The sequence below is a fragment of the Brachycentrus maculatus genome, unplaced genomic scaffold (assembly GCF_059751285.1).
Source record: "Brachycentrus maculatus isolate JH-2025_06_01 unplaced genomic scaffold, ASM5975128v1 h1tg000059l, whole genome shotgun sequence".
Classification (NCBI taxonomy): domain Eukaryota; kingdom Metazoa; phylum Arthropoda; class Insecta; order Trichoptera; family Brachycentridae; genus Brachycentrus; species Brachycentrus maculatus.
Window position 1 is genome coordinate 56,633 of NW_028280813.1, and position 20,799 is coordinate 77,431.

The following is a 20,799-nucleotide window of genomic DNA, read 5'->3' on the forward strand; positions in this document are numbered from 1 at the left end:
TTCTCAATAATATTAACATGGTTGAAAGTTATCAATAATATTAACATGGTTGAAAGTTATCCATTATATTAATATAGTTGATAGTTATCGATTATATTAACATAGATGATGGTTATCAATCATATTGACACAGTTGATAGTTATCAATTATATTTACATAGTTGACGAATATCAATTATATTTTCATAGTTGATAGTTATCAATTATGTTTACATAGTTGATAGCTATCAATTTAAAAACGATGAAATTTTAATGAGAACAGTTTTAATTTATAAACATCAACATAGGTTTTATTTCATATTTTATTCTACCAGTTTAGTCGTTGCCGACATCATTGTACAATTGGTCTGATGAGGTCGGCAACAAAGCCTCATTTGCCGAGTTCATCAGGTCTGATACGGTCGGCAACAAAGCATCATTTGCCGAGTTCATCAGGTCTGATACGGTCGGCAACAAAGCCTCATTTGCCGACTTCATCAGACTAGTGGTCTAATGAGACCGGCAACAAAGCCTCATTTGCCGACTTCATCAGACTGATGGTCTAACAAGGTCGGCAACGAAGCCTTCATTGCCTAGATAATTCAATTGAACTGTTACTAGATACATAAGTATATCTCATACTAATCTCATATAAACTTAATAACTAAGAGTTGCACTCGCTATAACGACAATACTGTATAACATTTAAAACAAATGTCATTCCTGTATTAGACCGCCTCCGTAGCGCAGTGGTTAGCGCGTCTAGCTACCGAGCCGAAGGTTAAAAAAAATACTAGTAATTTATAACTTTGATATTTGTTCAACGTTACCCTGGACTGGTACCTGAAGCGCAGATCTGTCCACCTTGCCTTTGCGTGGCCGAGTCAAAATATAGAAATGACATACATATATATTTAACTAACATTTATCATATACACACTAGGGAAATATAATTTTACTCTTTGTAGGCTAATTTTGAAATGGAGCTGCCGTACTAGGCGCAAGGGGGGTAACTGACATTCCCGATTCGACACTGATTAGTTTAAATAATTCATAAGTAAATTTTCACAAAACTGTCCACTTCCGTGGTGTAATATGGTTAGCGTGTTTCGCTACCGTGCTGGAGGTCCCGGGTTCGATTCCCAGTGGGGAAGGTGAAAATAAATATTAGTGATTTTAAACGCTAATATATATTTATTATAACCGTGGACTGGTCTCTGAAGCGCAGGAGTGATTACCTTGCCTTCATGTAAGCAACAATCGAGATAACACTGCGCCAATACGATTTAGTGCCCTATGCACCATTGGATGTGGATAAGGGTTAGAGAGAGAGAAAGAAAAATTTTCACAATCCGACACTAGAAATTCAGCACTCGGCTACCGTTCTGGAGGTCCTGGGTTCGATTCCCAGGGGGGGGGGCATATAATTTTAAAATTTTTTTTTTCACTGTAATATTTATTCAATATTACCCTGGACTGGTGCCTGAAGCGGAGTGCTGATCACCTTTCCTTCATGTGTTAACGATCAAAATCACACAGCGTTTATATGATGCAGTGCCTTATGCACCATTTGGGTGCAGATAAGGGTTTGAAGAAAAAAAGCGCAGTCAGCGTCCCCACAGTACGGCCGTATATAAACAAATTCATATAAAAAATACAACAGTCTAAAAATCAAGCAAAATAATAGTTTTTTTTTACATTGTATGATATATATGTACATATTGCGCTCCTTCCGCGGTGTTCCCAATCAGCGGTTCGCGTGCCCCTTAAAGTCACGTCAAGCGGTCTTCTTCGTCTGAGGTAATTGAACCCTTTATGTGGAAGAAGGTATTAGTGAGGCTGCAATAAGGAAAGGGTGCAAGGCTGAGATGAGCACTATCCAGCAAACTAAGGAAGGCGGCTTGGGATGGTTTGGGAAGGATGAGAGTAGACTGGATGCAGTCGGGATGCCATCTCTCAGTGCGGCAAGACCATGTATGGTAGATGTTCCAATGGTGATATAAGGAAAGGGTGCAAGGCTGAGATGAGCACTATCCAGCAAACTAAGGAAGGCGGCTTGGGATGGTTTGGGAAGGATGAGAGTAGACTGGATGCAGTCGGGATGCCATCTCTAAGTGCGGCAAGACCATGTATGGTAGATGTTCCAATGGTGATATAAGGAAAGGGTGCAAGGCTGAGATGAGCACTATCCAGCAAACTAAGGAAGGCGGCTTGGGATGGTTTGGGAAGGATGAGAGTAGACTGGATGCAGTCGGGATGCCATCTCTCGGTGCGGCAAGACCATGTATGGTAGATGTTCCAATGGTGATATAAGGAAAGGGTGCAAGGCTGAGATGAGCACTATCCAGCAAACTAAGGAAGGCGGCTTGGGATGGTTTGGGAAGGATGAGAGTAGACTGGATGCAGTCGGGATGCCATCTCTCAGTGCGGCAAGACCATGTATGGTAGATGTTCCAATGGTGATATAAGGAAAGGGTGCAAGGCTGAGATGAGCACTATCCAGCAAACTAAGGAAGGCGGCTTGGGATGGTTTGGGAAGGATGAGAGTAGACTGGATGCAGTCGGGATGCCATCTCTCAGTGCGGCAAGACCATGTATGGTAGATGTTCCAATGGTGATATAAGGAAAGGGTGCAAGGCTGAGATGAGCACTATCCAGCAAACTAAGGAAGGCGGCTTGGGATGGTTTGGGAAGGATGAGAGTAGACTGGATGCATCTCTCAGTGCGGCAAGACCATGTATGGTAGATGTTCCAATGGTGATATAAGGAAAGAGTGCAAGGCTGAGATGAGCACTATGGTTTGGTTATACTGATGGTTTGGGCGTGTGGAAGTGAAGAAAGATTATTAAAACAAATTTACGAGGCGAATGTAGTCGAAAATAGAAGCAGAAGAAGGTCAAGCTTGGTCAAGTATTTCAAATACTCAGGAGTGGGAATAATCTGCGGGTAAGTATGAGACGCACGAATATGGAAGAGGCGAAGATTGTCTGCAGGGACAGAGGGCGTGGCGTTCTATTCTCTGCCTACCCTGGAGGGAAGTGGGTCGATTAGTTAATCAGATAGTGGACACTCGTAGAGATGAGCATGGCGTCCACGGACGGTGTAAAGAGTCCATCTTTCCGATTGGAGAATGTGCGCTGTAAATGGCACTATATTTTTTAGACTAAATACCATTTTGACCATTTTTAAATGCTATAGGTCTGCTTTTGATGCATTTGGTAGAGCGGGCAGGTGAAGAGAGAGTGATTGCAAGTGTGCAAGGGCTTTTAAAGTCTCCGCTACGTCACTGTTGTCAATTTGACGGCTTGGGGGGGTCCGCCGTCCGTTCGGGGACCTACCTGAGTCACCACACATTAAAGAAAAGAATCCTTTCCTACAGTATCTGTCCGGCACACCCTATAAGACCTCCGCAGAGCTACTCCAGGGGCGGTCCAGTGGATGTAGAGTCTGGGTAAGTAAGTAGCGGATGGGTGTGTCCTGGTTGTGTGTAGGGGTGCGGGGGCACAAGGTGCAGGGGCGGACTAGTGCTGCTGCCAAGACCTCAGCAGAGCTACTCCAGGGGCGGTCCAGTGGATGGAGAGTCTGGGTTATCTGGGAAGAGTGAAGCAAGTAGCGGATGGATGTCTGCTGGTTGGGTGCAGGGGCGGACTAGTGCCGCTGCCGAGACCTCCGCGGAGCTACTCCAGGGGCGGTCCAGTGGATGTAGAGCTGGGTTCTCTAGAAGTGCGCCCTGGTTGCGCGTAGGGGTGCGGGGGCGGACTAGTGCTGCTGGCGCCGGCGCCGGTGGCCGCCGCTGCGCCCGCCCTGCAGCCAGCGCTCGTAGTTGCGCTCCTGCTTGAGCCACTGCTGGTAGCGGTACCACCACTCCTCCCACTTCACGTAGTCAGACAGGGACAGCCCTGGAATATCCGGGAGAGAGAGTAAGGATTATTTGTAAGAAAAAAAACGGGGATAGAATCACTAATACACAAAAATTTGTCAGAGTATGAGTGCGTGCCGCACTTTACGATACTGTTTCCGACAATCTCAAGTCGTCATTCGGGGTGGTCGTGTCGCTACGCCAGCTGCGGCAGCTACTTGCGATGTATTTTTTTCTTCTCTTTTTTAGATATGCACTCACCAGAGCTAACATTACAAAATTGATTTTAACTTCAACTATGATCAATGAACAACATTTTGAGTGTGTCCAAACACTTGTTCACAAAATCTGGATTATCTCCAATTACAGGAGTTATTTTCATATTATTTTTTTGACATCTCATCAAAGATGAAGAAGAATATGGAAGTCTGGGCATTTACGGGGCTTACGACCGTCATAGGCTGGTTTAAGTGATCACTTTACACACGTGTAACATTCGCCAATTCTACCCATTATTGACAACCACACTACTCAAATTCATTACATCTCACCAATAGATGTCTCTAGTGAAGTTCTAGTGATTCATGAACAAGGTTTCTAAATTGGTTCATATATATAGAACATCCAAGAATTTGAGTAGTGTGGTTGTCAATAATGGGTAGAATTGGTGAATGTTACACGTGTGTAAAGTGATCACTTAAACCAGCCTATGACGGTCGTAAGCCCCGTAAATGCCCAGACTTCCATATTCTTCTTCATCTTTGATGAGATGTCAAAAAATAATATGATCAATGAAAGCAACATATAGGAATATTTACATTTTCGCACCGTAAGGGACAAGTTAATAAAAAGTAACAAAGAAGGTGTTGTTAGCATATTACCTCGCAGGTAGCCCATCTTCTTGTAGTAGTCGTAGCGGACCCGCACGTCGTCCCAGCAGGGCATACCTACAGGCGCCGAGGCCAGCAGCTCCTCCGGGTAGTGGCCCTCCGGGGCCGGGGAGTGCCTGGGGACCAAGGAAGACCACATCAGTCAGGGTATTGTATGATGACGTGCTCGAATAGCTCGCTCATCAGAAGACCGCTCACAGCAGGAGACTCCTCAGCAGTGAGAGCGGTGTTCACTCGCTCGAAGAACACTAACTAACGAACCCGCAGAGGTAGACAGAGAGAATAGAACGCCACACCACTCTGTCTTTGCAAACATTCTTCTCCTCATACATACCCGCCGATTATTTAGACTCCTAACCTGACCGCTTTCAAGTATTTGGCATACCCAGGTAATTTTATGATAACTTGGCACGACTGGTAGTGCCAAGTTTTTCTCTGTCTTTCTCTGTTCTTTTTTCCGACTACATTCGCCTCTAATTTGTTCTACCGTTCTTATTCCACCATTCTAACATCTATCATACGCACATTGTTCTGAGAGATCGCATTTCGACTGCACTCAGGTCTACTTTCATCCTTCTTTTGCCAACTCCATGCTTCACTTCCATACATTAGGGTTGGAACCAGGACTCCGTTGTGTACTGCCAACTACTCAAAGAACATTGTTTATGAATTTAAATTAGAATATAACTATACGAGCTTATTCTAAGAAGAGAGGTTACCGTAACAAAAAATTAATTAAAAGATCACTAGGCTCTATTTTTTATTTTTTTGGTATGACTTTATTATCATTTGAAGATTTTACCTTTTTTGCTATAGAAAAGATGAAATTTTCACTCAACAAAGCGTATTCATATTACCAATCTAAGTAGGTACTAAGTGGGTACCGTCAGCCTCCGTGGTGTAATGGTTAGCGTGTTTAGCTATCGTGCTGAAGAATCCGGGTTCGATTCCCGGGGGAGGGGGGCGAAATAAATATTAGCGATTTAACACTATAATGTTTATTTGATAATACCCTGGACCGGTGTCTGAAGCGCAGGAGTGATCACCTTGCTCTTACAGCCTCTGATATGTCACTGTTGTCAACTTGACCATTTAGGGACCTACCAGAGTCACCACACCCTCATACTCATTCTCCATACTATCAGCACCCTTTCCTGCAGTTGCATGACCTAGTTGGATTACGCCGATCTCAGACCAGACATACTGCATCTCGGGACAGTGGCCCGGAGAGAGAGACGGACGTTTGGGTCGTATACTTACGCGAATCTGAGAGGCGGCTCTTCCCCCGCCGCGACGGTGCGCTGCTCGATGCGCACGCTGAGCGCGCCGCCCTCGCCGGCCGCGCGCCGCGTGATGTGCATGTTCTCCATGAGGCTGCTGCGGTCGGCCGACCACTGGGCCATCTTGCCAAACCGCTCCGAGAGGGTCAACCTGCATACATGAGGGGATATTTTGTTTTTACTATTATTAACTAACTAACTAACTAACCATCACGCCGCTTCTCCGCAGGGGTAGGCAGAGAGAATAGAGAATAGAGAGAATAGAGAATAGAGAGAATAGAGAATAATATTTTTTTAAAAGAGATATATTTGCATTTTTATTATTTGCACAAATATTTCAATTTCATACTATTTCTGTGAGCCTGAGCGGCTCATTATTAGAAATAGGTATCAAATTGTGGTAGAGTGGGTTCGAACCGAGAAACTCTGACTTTAGAGTCCGCGACACTAACCACGGGACCACAACCCGACACCGTTAGGCACGTGATTTGTATACAAGTCAAGGCTAGATGATTTTGGCATGTATTTGTCAAGGTTTTTTTTATATATTTTTATTTTTATTTTCATCCTTCCCTGGAAATCAAACCCGGGACCTGCAGTGCAGAACATAATAAATATTAGTGATTTTACACTGTTATATATATATTTAATATTACCCTGGACTGGACCCTGAGGCGCAGGAGTGATCACCTTGCCTTCATGTAAGTAGAGATCGAGATAAAACTGTGTCAATGCGATGCAGTGCCCTATGCGCCATTGGGTGCGGATGAGGTTAGTGTCAAGGTTAGATGGTTGTGACTTGCAAATATAAGTCGAGACTGGTGCTTGTGACAAGTGTGTGGCGAGGCTAAATGCCTGTGGCATGAGTGCGTCAAGGCTAAATGCTTGTGGAAGGTATGCGTCAAGGCTAAATGTTTATGACTCGCATATAAGTCAAAGCTAGGTGCTTGTAGCGTGTGTCAAGGCTAGATACTTGTAGAAGGTGTGTGTCAAGGCTAAACGCTTATAAATTGTATATAAGTCAAGGCTAGGTGCTTGTAGTGTGTGTGTCAAAGCTAGATACTTGTAGAAGGTGTGTGTCAAGGCTAAACGCTTATAAATTGTATATAAGTCAAGGCTAGGTGCTTGTAGTGTGTGTGTCAAAGCTAGATACTTGTAGAAGGTGTGTGTCAAGGCTAAACGCTTATAAATTGTATATAAGTCAAGGCTAGGTGCTTGTAGTGTGTGTGTCAAAGCTAGATACTTGTAGAAGGTGTGTGTCAAGGCTAAACGCTTATAAATTGTATATAAGTCAAGGCTAGGTGCTTGTAGTGTGTGTCAAAGCTAGATACTTGTAGAAGGTGTGTGTCAAGGCTAAACGCTTATAAATTGTATATAAGTCAAGGTTAGGTGCTTGTAGTGTGTGTGTCAAAGCTAGATACTTGTAGAAGGTGTGTGTCAAGGCTAAACGCTTATAAATTGTATATAAGTCAAGGCTAGGTGCTTGTAGTGTGTGTGTCAAAGCTAGATACTTGTAGAAGGTGTGTGTCAAGGCTAAACGCTTATAAATTGTATATAAGTCAAGGCTAGGTGCTTGTAGTGTGTGTCAAAGCTAGATACTTGTAGAAGGTGTGTGTCAAGGCTAAACGCTTATAAATTGTATATAAGTCAAGGTTAGGTGCTTGTAGTGTGTGTGTCAAAGCTAGATACTTGTAGAAGGTGTGTGTCAAGGCTAAACGCTTATAAATTGTATATAAGTCAAGGCTAGGTGCTTGTAGTGTGTGTGTCAAAGCTAGATACTTGTAGAAGGTGTGTGTCAAGGCTAAACGCTTATAAATTGTATATAAGTCAAGGCTAGGTGTTTGTAGTGGTGTGCATCGAGGCTAGATGCTTGTGACTTGTACACGCTAGTCAAAGCTAGATGCTTTTGGGATGTGTGTCTGTCTAGGCTAGGTACTTGGCGAGTGTATGCCAAGGCTAGACTCTTGTGGCATGTGAATGTCAATACTAGGTACTAGTAGTGGCATGTGTTTACCAAATCCAAAGGTGGAGACTGACCGGAGCATTTGGTCATAATGCAATCATTCAGGCAGTCAGTACACCGAGCCGAGCGATCCATACATAGTTTCGGATGCTCGCTGATGGTCGCCGCAGAGCAATGTTACGACAAAATGCTCCGGTCAGTCTCCACTTTAAGTGCTTGTGGCGTGTGTGTACCAAGGCTAGATGCTTGTGGCATATGTACGTCAAGTTTAGGTGCTTGTGACTTATGTGTAATTCAAGATTGGGTATGTCAATGGTCACTACTTGTGGCTTGTGTGCAACGAGGCTACGTGCTTGTGATTCTTGTGTCAAGGCTGTATGTTTGTGGCGAGTGTGCTAAGGTGAGGTACTTGCGAATCCCGTATAACTCAAGGCTAATTGCTTGTGAATCGCGTATAACTCAAGGCTAATTGCTTGTGAATCGCGTATAACTCAAGGCTAATTGCTTGTGAATCGCGTATAACTCAAGGCTAATTGCTTGTGAATCGCGTATAACTCAAGGCTAATTGCTTGTGAATCGCGTATAACTCAAGGCTAATTGCTTGTGAATCGCGTATAACTCAAGGCTAATTGCTTGTGAATCGCGTATAACTCAAGGCTAATTGCTTGTGAATCCCGTATAACTCAAGGCTAATTGCTTGTGAATCGCGTATAACTCAAGGCTAATTGCTTGTGAATCGCGTATAACTCAAGGCTAATTACTTGTGAATCGCGTATAACTCAAGGCAAGTTGCTTGTGACTCGCGTATAACTCAAGGCTCGTGACTCGTATACGCTACTCGCTAGTAGGGGCCCACCTGGAATCGGGCGGGTGCTGCGCGCTGTCCTCGCCGCTGCTGGAGTCATCCTCGCCGCTCGAGTCCTGCGCCAGCGCGGCTGCGATGGCCCCCGGGCTCACCGCGCCCTCCCCCCTCTCCCCGCGCTCCCTCTCGCGCTCCTTCTCCTTCTTCTTGGGCCGCTCGCCCTCCTTCTTGATCCGCATCTTCAGCTAGACAAAGCGGAGAGAAGTTACAATTAGCCGAAATTAAATTTGTTTACGCAAGCGTGTGAGGCAAGCGTGGCCAACCCGCGGCCGGGTGTCTACATGCGGCCCGCGGAGCAAATCACTGTAGTGTAATGGTCAGCACGCTCGGCTACCGTTCTGGAGGTCCCGGGTTCGATTCCCAGAGGGGGGTCTAATAAATATAAGTGATTTTTTCACTATAATATTTATTCAATATTACACTGGACTGGTACCTGAAGCGGAGGGCTGATCACCTTTCCTTCATGTGTAAACGATCGAGATAACACTGCGTTTATATGATGCAGTGCCCTATGCACCATTGGGGTGCGGATAAGGTTTTAAAAGGTACACAAAACCACCAAAATAAACATTCCACGTGCGTAGTTTGTATCATATCCCATATGTGAGAGTATCTCACTATCCTGACAATTTCAAGACCCATAATGGCGTCAAGTAGTAAAGACGTTGGCCTGAAGAAGAGAAGAGTAACAGAAGAACTGACAAGTTTTTAAGACAGATGGACTATAAAGTATTTTTTCGTGGAATTTAAAACAAAGCCAACATGCCCGATATGCGAGGCTAAACATGCAAATAAGTTTGAAAAGTACCTAATAAAGTAATAAATATAATAATCATTCTTATATTTATCCAATATTACCCTGGACTGGTACCTGAAGCGGAGGGCTGATCACCTTTCCTTCATGTGTTAACCATCTAGATAACTCTGCGTTCATATGATGCAGTGCCCTATGCACCACTGAGTGAGGGTTTTTGCTGATCTCAGACTAGATATATATCCGGATCACGGTACAGTCACACCGATAAAGCCGAAATGGGGGCCAAGCCTCGGGACGTCTTGATGTGCCGTTACCTTGTGCGGGGGCCTGTCTGCCTGCGGCGGCGGGGACGAGGGCGCCCCGGGGGGCGGGGGCTTGTCCGAGCGGGGCCGCTTGTGGTTGGGCGCCAGCTGCGTCCGCTGCCACTCCAACACCTGCCGAAACAGCAGAGAAAACGCAAATCAATATTTCGAATATGACCAAATGTCTTTGCACTGTTCCGTGTCTGTCTGCTGTGCTGGTCGGGGTTGTGGGCGCCTGTGTACCGGCCAACGTCGAGTCGAAATCGGATCTAGCTGACTAATTGAACTAAACACTGATCCCTTTCACTGCCTACACCGGGGTACTTCTAGAAAATTTGGCGATGGACTTACAATCTTGTATTTACTTAGATTGGCAGTGACAGGTATTTTGAAAGCTTTTAAATGTAAATTCACGGTAAAATCGGGATACAATTTTATATTGTTTCACATTTTCAATAAATTTCGCAACTTAGTTCAAAAACTAAAAATTGCTTAGCAAGAGCAGATCTGTCAGGAAGCCTAGATGCTTCTGTATCAGGTCTGGGCATGCGGTGGGACAGCTTTCAATATGACCAAATACAAATACAAATTTTGCCTTGCGGCCTGTTTTTAAAATGCATTAGCCTCCTGCGACGTCGATTCCCAGCTGTCCATCCGTCTCTTTGGTGGTCTGCCCATCGGGAGTCATCTACCTTGGGGTTGGCCGTGCAGTTCAATGTGTGGGAGTCTGATCGGTTCATGCGCATAACATTGCCTTTTTTTTGTTATTTGAATTATTTTTACATTTCAGTTAAGAAAGGTGTGTTGGGATGATTTGGACATGTGGAACGAATGAGTGAGGAAAGAACGGTATAACAAATTTATGAGGCGAATGTAATTGGAAAGAGGGGCAGAGGAAGACCGAGTAAAACATGGCACGATCAGGTATGTCAAATACTTGAAAGTGGTCAGGTTAGGAGTCGGAGACGGTAATAATCGGCAGGTATGTATGAGTATGTATGTCCGCCTCCATGGTGTAATGGTCAGCGTGTTTAGCTACCGTGCTGGAGGTCCCGGGTTCGATTCCCAGGGGGGTGAAAATAAATATTAGTGATTTTACACTGTAATATTTATTTAATATTACCCCGGACTGGTCCCTGAAGCGCAAGAGTGATCACCTTGCCTTCATGTAAGTAATGATCAAGATAACACTGCGTCAATTCGATGCAGTGCCCTATGCACCATTGGGTGCGGATAAGGGTTATAAGTAAGTAAGTAAGCATGTATGAGGAGATGCATGAACGTGGAAGAGGCGAAGAATGTTTGCAAAGACAGAGTGGTGTGGCGCTCTATTCTCTCCGCCTACCCCTGCGGCGAAGCGGCGTGATGGTTAATTAGTTAGTCGGTTGTGTGGATGCCAACCAAGGGTAGAAGAATTAATGTCGGAAAGTGATCACTTTCAACCAGCCAAGCACTGTAAACACATGTACCAAAGTGTTTGGACACACTCAAAATGTTGCGAGCGTCAGCAAAAGCTCTCAGAAATACGCTTCATACTCCATTCACAGCCGTTAAGTCAAAGACCCGTTCAGCCGCGCTCGGCACACAGCCTGTGCCGGCCGGATAGTAAATACTCCTACCAACTGTCTGCAGTTACAATAAATTAATAAATACTTTATGTATTAATTTTAAATCAAACACAGATTTTTTGAGTCTACTAAGTTGTATTTCATTGACAAAAAACACATAAAAAATTATATTGTGACAATTGTTTCGCCTTGTTAGGGCATTATCAAACGAATGTGAAGATCAAACGGACTACGGTCCTTATGTAGCTATACAATTCTAAGTGACAGTTTTAACACGTGCAGCAATAATTTATGGGAGACAACAGTAGCTAATGGGCTAATTCTGGGAAAGGAAGAATTTATTGACTTGGCCATATTTTAGGGATTTTAATACAATTGTTGGTAATATTATTTTTAAGAATTTTTATATGTAAAAACAAATATAAGGGTACATACCTACATCCCCCATTAGCTACTGTTGTCTCCCATAATTTATTGCTGCACATGTTAAAACTGTCACTTAGAATTGTATAGCTACATAAGGACCGTAGTCCATTTGATCTTCACATTCGTTTGATAATGCCCTAACAAGGCGAAACAATTGTCACAGTATAATTTTTTATGTGTTTTTTGTTAATAAAATACAACTTAGTAGACTCAAAAAATCTGTGTTTGATTTAAAATTAATACATAAATTAAAATGGAGTTCTACAAATTAAACGCCAAGTCAGTAAATAATAAATACTTCTTAAGAAAATGAGAGTTTAAAAGACTTTGAAACGAAAAATAATTGAGATCAGGGACTGTTTGAAAAGTTTCAACATTTAGACCTATTTAATTTCCGATTCGGCACTGACCTTTTCGTCTCTGGTGCGCTTTTTGGCCGCCGCGGCTTCCAGCTCGCGAGAAGTCAGGGGCGGATTGGTCGGCGGGGGGAGTGGCTTGGGCTTCTTGGTGGAGGAGACATTGATCCGCTGCTGAGGGACTGCTAATTAAACCAGAAAACACATTAGTATTAATTATTTTTATTTATTTACAACATGTGGCTAACTGTAATACAGGGCAACATGTGGTGTAACTTCATGGGCATGCAAGTTAAACTTTTGCAACATGACGGTAATTAAAACATGGGGGCTAATTGCTCCATGGGTCTATGGGACACATGTGGCTGTTTGCACCATGGGTCTATTTGCAACATGGGGCTAATTGCAACAAGGGTCTAATTATAATTTGGGACTATTTGCAACATGTGACTAATTGGAAAATGGGCCTATTTGAAACACGTGACCAATCACAACATGAGGCTAATCACAAGATGGGACTAATTGCAACATGGGGCTGATACTTCGTGGGTTATCGCAACTCTACTAACGCGCGTTCCGGCGAAGGCTGAGCGTGGAGGGGCCCGCGTTGGCGTTGCCCGAGTTGAGCGGCTTCGTGAGACGCGCGCGCTGCTGCGCGGGGGGCGGCGGCGCGGGCGCGGGGGCTCGCGGGGGCGGCGCCGCGCGCGAGGACGAGCGCGGCACCGAGAACGATCGAGACCTGGAATGTAGAGACATATCCGTGATCTAATAATATTTGGTAACACCTAAAATATTTATTAGTTTTATTTATTTATTGAAACTTCATGTACAGAAAATAAATAAGTACATTGGCGGGCTTATTGCTAAAAGGCAATATCTTCCGACCAACCAAAAACAGACTAGTGATATTGGTCAAAACGTTTGATACCATATATTGCTGTTTGCAATCAGAGGGTAGATAGTACTTGAACATAAAAAAGACATAAATTACAAATTGATGATAATAAGGAGGGCAAAGGAAGAAGGGAGTTTAGGGAAGGAGGTAGAGGGAGGAGGTTTGATGGACAGTTAGGGTACTAATGATAGATAGTAATGTCTCAAACGTTTCTTGTAATTTGTGAAGAAATATTTGGTCACACTCTGAATATCCGTACCTGGAACGGCGGTGTTTGTTGGTGTGCTTATTCATGGAGCATACGGAGCAGGAGTCGTCCGAGCAGCTGCTGAGGGAAGATGCCATCGGAGACCGGTTACCCTACAAGAACAGGGAACATATTAACCTTCATCCACGAGACCCCAAGCTGAAGGAAGTCTCTGATGTGTTCTCTACCAGTAACAGAAATAAATACTAAAATCCGTCTATAATTGAGAGAAATATTGATGATTTTGTAGTATAATTGATCAGTATTTAAGAGAAATATTGAAAATTCTTATATCGGTCAATATTTTAGAGAAATATCATAGATTTTGTACTAAAATAGGTCAATATTTGAGGGAAATATTGATGATTTTGTTGTACTAAAATCAGTCAATTTTTGAGAGAAATATTTTTGATATTGTACTAAAATCGGTCTATATTTAAGAGAAACATCTTAGATTTTGCACTAAAATCAGTGAATATTTGAGAGAAGTATTGTTGATTTTTACGTCCTAAAATCGATCAATATTTGAGAGAAATATTGATGATTTTGTACTAAAATCAGTCAATATTTAAGAAAAATATTGCTGATTTCGTACGCGCCGAAAAAAAAGGGACCATTTTTGCAACAACAAAAAAAAAAGGCTTCAGCAATTTCAGCACACAAATGAGGATAAAAATCTCAGCATTTAATCATCGGTCAGAAGACTCTCGGTTACCCTTGGCGGCGGGGAGGGCGGGCGCCCCCTCGCGGGCGGGCGCGCGCGCTCCCTGTCCCGGTCGCGCAGCTCCCGGTCGCGCTGCTCCCGCTCTCGCTCCCTCTCTCGCTCCCGGTCCCGGGAGGAGGACACCACGCCCTGCGAGGAGCTGGAGGCCGGCTCGGGGCGCCGGTGCGATGAAGATACCACCGCACCTGAGAAGAAAAACACATAGTTTAAAAAACACACTGTTACGAATTTTTGTATAGTAAACAACTCTATAACATATAACACATTTTGTCCGCCTCCGTAGTGTAATGGTCAGCACGCTCGGCTACCGTTCTGGAGGTTCCGGGTTCGATTCCCAAGGGGGGTAAAATAAATATAAGTGATTTTTTCACTCTAATATTTATTCAATATTACCCTGGACTGGTACCTGAATCGGAGGGCTGATCACCTTTCCTTCATGTGTGAACGATCAAGATAACACTGCGTTTATATGACGCAGTGCCCTATGCACCATTGGGGTGCGGATAAGGGTTTATTATTTATTATAACATAAACTCGTGTAAGGTTTTTCCCCTATAACGTTTGCGGCAGTTTTTTCCTATAACAGTGGTCACCCGTTATAGGAAACCTATCATTTAACCTAGATAACGCGTTCAGCGAAAGTAACTTAATGATTTGATGGCACATGCTCTGTCCCAGGGATGTTCAGACAATAGTCTGAACATATTTTTTAAACTTCATGTACAGAAAATACATATGTACATTGGCGGGCTTATTGCTAAAAAGCAATATCTTCCGACCAACCAAAAACAGACTAGTGATATTGGTCAAAACGTTTGATACCATATATAGCTGTTTGCAATCAGAGGGTAGATGGTACTTGAACATTTAAAAAAACATAAATTACAAATTGATGATAGTAAGGAAGGCAAAGGAAGAAGGGAGTTTAGGGAAGGAGGTAGAGGGAGGAGGTTTGATGGACAGTTAGGGTACTAATGATAGACAGTAATGTCTCAGACGTTTCTTGAAAGTTATTAGAGGAGGTGCATTTGTTTACGCGGAGAGATAGAGGGAAAAACTAAGAGAGGAGGTAGTATAGTCAAGTAAAAGTTCCCGTGTAGCGCCGGGCTACTCACCGTTGTCACGCTGGGCGCGTGGGTGGTGCGGCGTGGTGGTGGACACCTGCGGCGGGGAGCGGCGCGCGGGGCGCGGCGAGCGCGACGGGGAGCGATCCGACTCCAGGTACAGCTGCTTGTAGCCCGTGTGCCGCCACCTGCAACGCGCTCCATTCACTCACAAAAAGCAGGGCCGCCTCAGTAAAATAAATTGAAATAAAATTGATTTTACTTGTCCGGGAGTGTGGGGGTACACGGATGACCCAACAAAGCATTCCTAAAAGGAGTATGGGCGTACGTGAACGCCCGAGCTTATAACTAAAGCCCGGTGACATTTGTCTCTACAATGGCACTCGCACTGCCATCTGTGTTTGTATTCAAACACAAAATACCATACTGAGGATCATTTTCCTGTTTCACCCGCAACATTTTACTTAAAACAAGGTCTGTGTAACGTCACCGTAATGACGCTGTCAAAGAAAACGTGTAAAATAAAACATGGATAATTTTGATATATAACGTATTTCTTTCTTTCTTTCTTTCTAACCCTTATCCGCACCCAATGGTGCATAGGGCACTGCATCGTAGCAACGCAGTGTTATCTTGATCGTTAATTGCATAAAGGCAAGGTGATCAGCCCTGCGCTTTTTCTTTTTACTGGTGTAAAAATTTTTTGTTAAAGAAAATATGTAGCTTATAGCATTGACCATGATAAATAATTATAAAATGTTTGGACCTTGAATTTATTAACGGCATTACTCAAAACATGTTCGGGTAAGTGGAATCCGCCATTCCTCAAACCATGTTTGGGCAAGTCGAATCCGGCATACCTTAAACCATGTTTAAGCGTGTTGATTCCGGCATAACTCAAGGCACGTTTGAGCTCGTTGAATCTGACATTACTCAAATCACGTTTGGTCATCTTAAGTCCGGCATAACTCAAACCATGTTGAATCCGGCATAACTCAAACCATGTTTTCCGGCATTCCTCAAACCATCTTGATTCCGGAATTTCTGGTGAACAAATATATGGCATTTTTCATAGTAACTAACTATCATGGTCTACAATGCAAAGAGCCCACACCTGTTGGGATCCTTCTCCTCCACCTCCAGGAGCTTCCGGTCCCAGCTGCCCGGGGAGCCCGCCCGGGCCCTCTTCATGACGTTGTCGATCTCCTTGCGGCGTCCCGCGGGCAGTGACGGATCTGCGGGACACACATTCATCTTGGTGAGCACTTTTGACATCTCGACGTAGTAGAATAAGAACAAGTCTGGGGATTTACAGGGGTTACGACCTGTCTTAGGCTGGTCGAGTGACCACTTTACACGCTTTCTAGTCATCAGATACTTACCCGAGCTATTTATTTTGCAACATTTTAAGTGTGTCCAAATACTCACAAATCGCTCACTCCTTTCAACAGCGTCATATATCAAAAATCGACATTTCAGTTGTCCATGTTTTTGGAATGCCCAGAAAATGTACTATATCCCAGCAAAAGCGGCATATTTTTAACTTAATATTTACCCGCTACAGGGCAGAAAGTGTTGTTTTTGCATTTCGAAGAAAGGGTATTGTTTAATTATTTTTTTTAATTATTAAAAAAAAACCTCATCCGCAACCCAATGGTGCATAGGGCACTGCATCATATAAACGCAGTGTTATCTTGATCGTCAACACATGAATGAAAGGTGATCAGCCCTCCGCTTCAGGCACCAGTCCAGGGTAATATTGAATAAATATTACAGTGAAAAAATCACTTACATATTTATTTAACCTCCCTTGGGAATTGAACCCGGGACCTCCAGAACGGTAGCCGAGCGTGCTGACCATTACACTACGGAGGCGGATTTTTTAAATATAATAAATATTTTTCAAATGGAGAAAAAACATTCAGGTTTTACCTAAAAAAAATCTTTTGCACAGTAAAAAGTTCAATAAGTGGCTAGATATATATTTTTAATACATTTCATTATATTTTTTAATTGTAAAAACGATCTCCTGAAAAACCAAGTTCTTTGATATATGACGTTGTTGAAAGGAGTGAGCGATATGTCATTCGACTATGGTCAACGAATGTCGTAGTTTAGTTTGAAAATGCCATAACTAGGCGAAACAATAATAAAATACAACAAGCATGTGTAAGACGGAGGATATTGTGAGGTGGGGACGAGAAAGAAGGCGATACTGGAATGCTCATGTAAACAGAATGTCAGAAGACAGACTTCCACGTATCCCTGAAGGACGCAGACCCCCAGGCAGACCTCCGAAAAGGTGGAAAGACAGCTGGGAGTCGACATCCCAAGAGCTACAAGCGGAGGCACAAACAGATCCCTAGGATCTAGAAAAGGAAGAAGAAGAATAAGAAAATACAACTTAGTAGACTCAAAAAAAATCTGTGTTTGATTTAATATTTAACCTTTTAACCGCGTTAACTTTGTCCCTGAGAGACGCCCGTGCGCGGCGGTATTTCGCCATTTTTTAAATGATTACATTTATCATGTATTTAGTTAAGAAACGATTTATTTTCCTAAACAAAAACGTTCAATGGGATTCATTGTGCCTTTTTGGTACTCTATAATACACTCCTGTCACATTATTCTTGAAATATATCGTAATATAAACAAATTAGATCGTAACATAAATAAATCAAGCACGCATCGTGTGTCACTCTTACCCACTGGCGATGCGTAGCGTCGAGAGTGAGACAGATATAGGGCATGATTATGGCGCGGACTAATTACCGACCGCAAGAAAAATGCAGGGATCTGTTCTTTTATTTATCCTTGTGATGTTACAAATTATTAGTCAGATATTTCAACATATGTCATAAGGCCAAGGCCGTGGATCCGGTTAATACGTAATAGTATGACGAGGTGTACGGGTGAAACAGCGTGATGGCAGCAGCAGTTGTCATATAAATGAATATCAACACATTGTTTGCGGGAAACGCTTAAAAGCGCCTTTTCCATACTGTCGGTAGAGAGCGGGAGACGCTTGCGAGCGTTCTATTTGCTTACTTTAGGTAGAGCGCAAGAGACGCCTGCAAACATTGTACAGATGGGAATTGGGTGTTGCGGCTACTTGTGATTAGTATACTGAGGGTCGGGCGGCAGACTGCCAGAGTATAATTAGGGTCCTTTTCCATACTGTCGGTAGAGAGCGGGAGACGCTTGCGAGCGTTCTATTTGCTTACTTTAGGTAGAGCGCGAGAGACGCCTGCAAACATTGTACAGATGGGAATTGGGTGTTGCGGCTACTTGTGATTAGTATACTGAGGGTCGGGCGGCAGACTGCCAGAGTATAATTAGGGTCCTTTTCCATACTGTCGGTAGAGAGCGGGAGACGCTTGCGAGCGTTCTATTTGCTTACTTTAGGTAGAGCGCGAGAGACGCCTACAAACATTGTACAGATGGGAATTGGGTGTTGCGGCTAATAGTATACTGAGGGTCGGCATTCACAGGGCGTAAAACCGCCATAGGCTGGTCTAAGTGATCACTTTATACACGTGTAACATTCACCGATTCTACCCATGATTGACAACCACACTACTCAAATTCTTGAAACATCTAGATATATTGATCTTCTTCATCTATGTTGATGACAAAAATAATCTAGATTTGTGAACAAGTATTTGGACACACTTAACATTTTTAAATGCCCTCAATATTATAAAGGCGATTGTACAATTAAAAATGTCCGCTAGGTTCATAAAAGTGTCTGAAATATTGGTTCAGAGACTCGCTGGCCCGGCGCTGTATGCTCTAGCAGGCACTGCAAAGGTCCCTCCGGCATGTAGGCCAGCGGACCCATCGAGGTGCTGCATAAAGGAAAGGTCTCTAAGATGATTTGGCAATGTGAAGATAGTGGTTAGAGCAGTATATATGGGAGAGTAGGCCCGAGAGTCTACATAGCATGTATGGCTAGAAGCTAGGACTGTATGCAAGGGTCGGGAATGAAAAATCAGTTTGTAGCGTCCTATAGTCCACGCAGTCCTATAGTCCGACCAGTCTTATAGTCCGTGCTGTCCTATAGTTCGTGCAGTCCTATAGTCCGACCAATCCTATAGTCCGTGCAGTCCTATAGTCCGACCAGTCCTATAGTCCGTGCAGTCCTATAGTCCGTGCAGTCCTATAGTCCGACCAGTCCTATAGTCCGTGCAGTCCTATAGTCCGACCAGTCCTATAGTCCGTGCAGTCCTATAGTCCGACTAGTCCTATAGTCCGTGCAGTCCTATAGTCCGACCAGTCCTATAGTCCGTGCAGTCCTATAGTCCGACCAGTCCTATAGTCCGTGCAGTCCTATAGTCCGACCAGTCCTATAATCCATGCAGTCCTTTAGTCTGACCAGTCCTATAGTCCGTGCAGTCCTATAGTCCGTGCAGTCCTATAGTCCGACCAGTCCTATATTCCGTGCAGTCCTATAGTCCGACCAGTCCTATAGTCTGTGCACGGCGACACAATAAATATTAATCGCACCCGTTAGGCGCCGCAGCGGCTCCGTAAACAATAGGTACCTATTTTATTATTTACAACACCCTGGAGGACACTAACAGGTACTTTATTGTTAACTTTTTAACCGCGTTCACTTTGTTCCTGAGACGCCCAGGCGCGCGCAGCGGTATTTTGCCGTTTTTTAAATGATTACTTTTATCATGTATTTAGTTAAGAAACGGTTTATTTTCCTAAACAAAAACGTTCAATGGGATTCATTGTTCCTTTTTGGTACTCTATAATACACTCGTGTCACATTATTCTTGAAATATGTCGTAATATAAACAAATTAGATCGTAACATAAATAAATCAAAGCACGCATCGTGTGTCACTCTTACCCACTGGCAATGCGTAGCGTCGAGAGTGAGACAGATATAGGGCATGATTATGGCGCGGACTAATTACGGACCACAATAAAAATCAGGGATCTGTTCTTTTATTTATCCTTGTGATGTTACAAATTATTAGTCAGATATTTCAACAGATGTCATAAGGCCAAGGATTGACGTATTATTTTATCCAAAGTTCCACACCATGAAAAAATCCCTCCGAGTCGAACCGAGGTTGGAAACTTGGAGCAAAGTAAAAACACATACGGTTATGTCAGCCGCGTACGGGGAATGTTTTGTAAAAACACATACGGTTATGCGAGCCGCGTGGATCCGGTCAACATCCAGTTGTGTACGGTACCTGCTACTGAGTGTTTGTATATTTTGCAGGTTTTACGTTTTACTCTAAAAAATACGCATTATTTTATTTGAGGATTTTTTATGCGTCATAAATATGCATCAAGAAGAACATAGTGAAGATGATTTTAGTTTTGATTGCGATAGTGACAGTACTGACGATATTTCAAAACATACATTTTTTAAATTTCCTACAAATACCCAAGTTTTCTCTCATATTTTTGCTCAAAAAAATCTCGAGTTGCGTGAGACCCATATACATATTTTTTACGAGTTCAAAGGGTTAAAAACAATAATTAAACAATACCTTTACTTCAAAATGCAAAAACAACACTTTCTGCCCTGTAGCGGGTAAATATTAAGTTAAACGTATGCCGCTTTTGCTGGGATATAGTACATTTTCCGGGCATTCCGAAAAC

The 20,799-nt window shown here is 43.3% G+C and overlaps 1 protein-coding gene across 5 annotated transcripts in view; it reads right to left on the reverse strand.

Annotated features, from left to right (window-relative positions):
• Window positions 1-3,647: 3,647 nt before the first annotated feature.
• Window positions 3,648-20,799, reverse strand: part of LOC148311660 (uncharacterized) — a 30,126-nt gene continuing 12,974 nt past the window's right edge. For 4 of the 5 annotated variants that reach the window (XM_088256191.1, XM_088256193.1, XM_088256194.1 and 1 more), the window contains exons 3-13: window positions 16,287-16,407; window positions 15,224-15,360; window positions 14,100-14,293; window positions 13,397-13,497; window positions 12,812-12,981; window positions 12,297-12,427; window positions 9,905-10,024; window positions 8,828-9,018; window positions 5,989-6,159; window positions 4,720-4,844; window positions 3,648-3,878 (exon numbers count right to left, since the gene is read on the reverse strand). In XM_088256191.1, the coding sequence (XP_088112317.1) occupies window positions 3,739-3,878; window positions 4,720-4,844; window positions 5,989-6,159; window positions 8,828-9,018; window positions 9,905-10,024; window positions 12,297-12,427; window positions 12,812-12,981; window positions 13,397-13,497; window positions 14,100-14,293; window positions 15,224-15,360; window positions 16,287-16,407 (1,601 nt within the window). In that variant the 3' untranslated portion in view covers window positions 3,648-3,738. The remainder of the gene's footprint in view (window positions 3,879-4,719; window positions 4,845-5,988; window positions 6,160-8,827; window positions 9,019-9,904; window positions 10,025-12,296; window positions 12,428-12,811; window positions 12,982-13,396; window positions 13,498-14,099; window positions 14,294-15,223; window positions 15,361-16,286; window positions 16,408-20,799) is intronic. The other variant, XM_088256197.1, reaches the window with a different exon arrangement.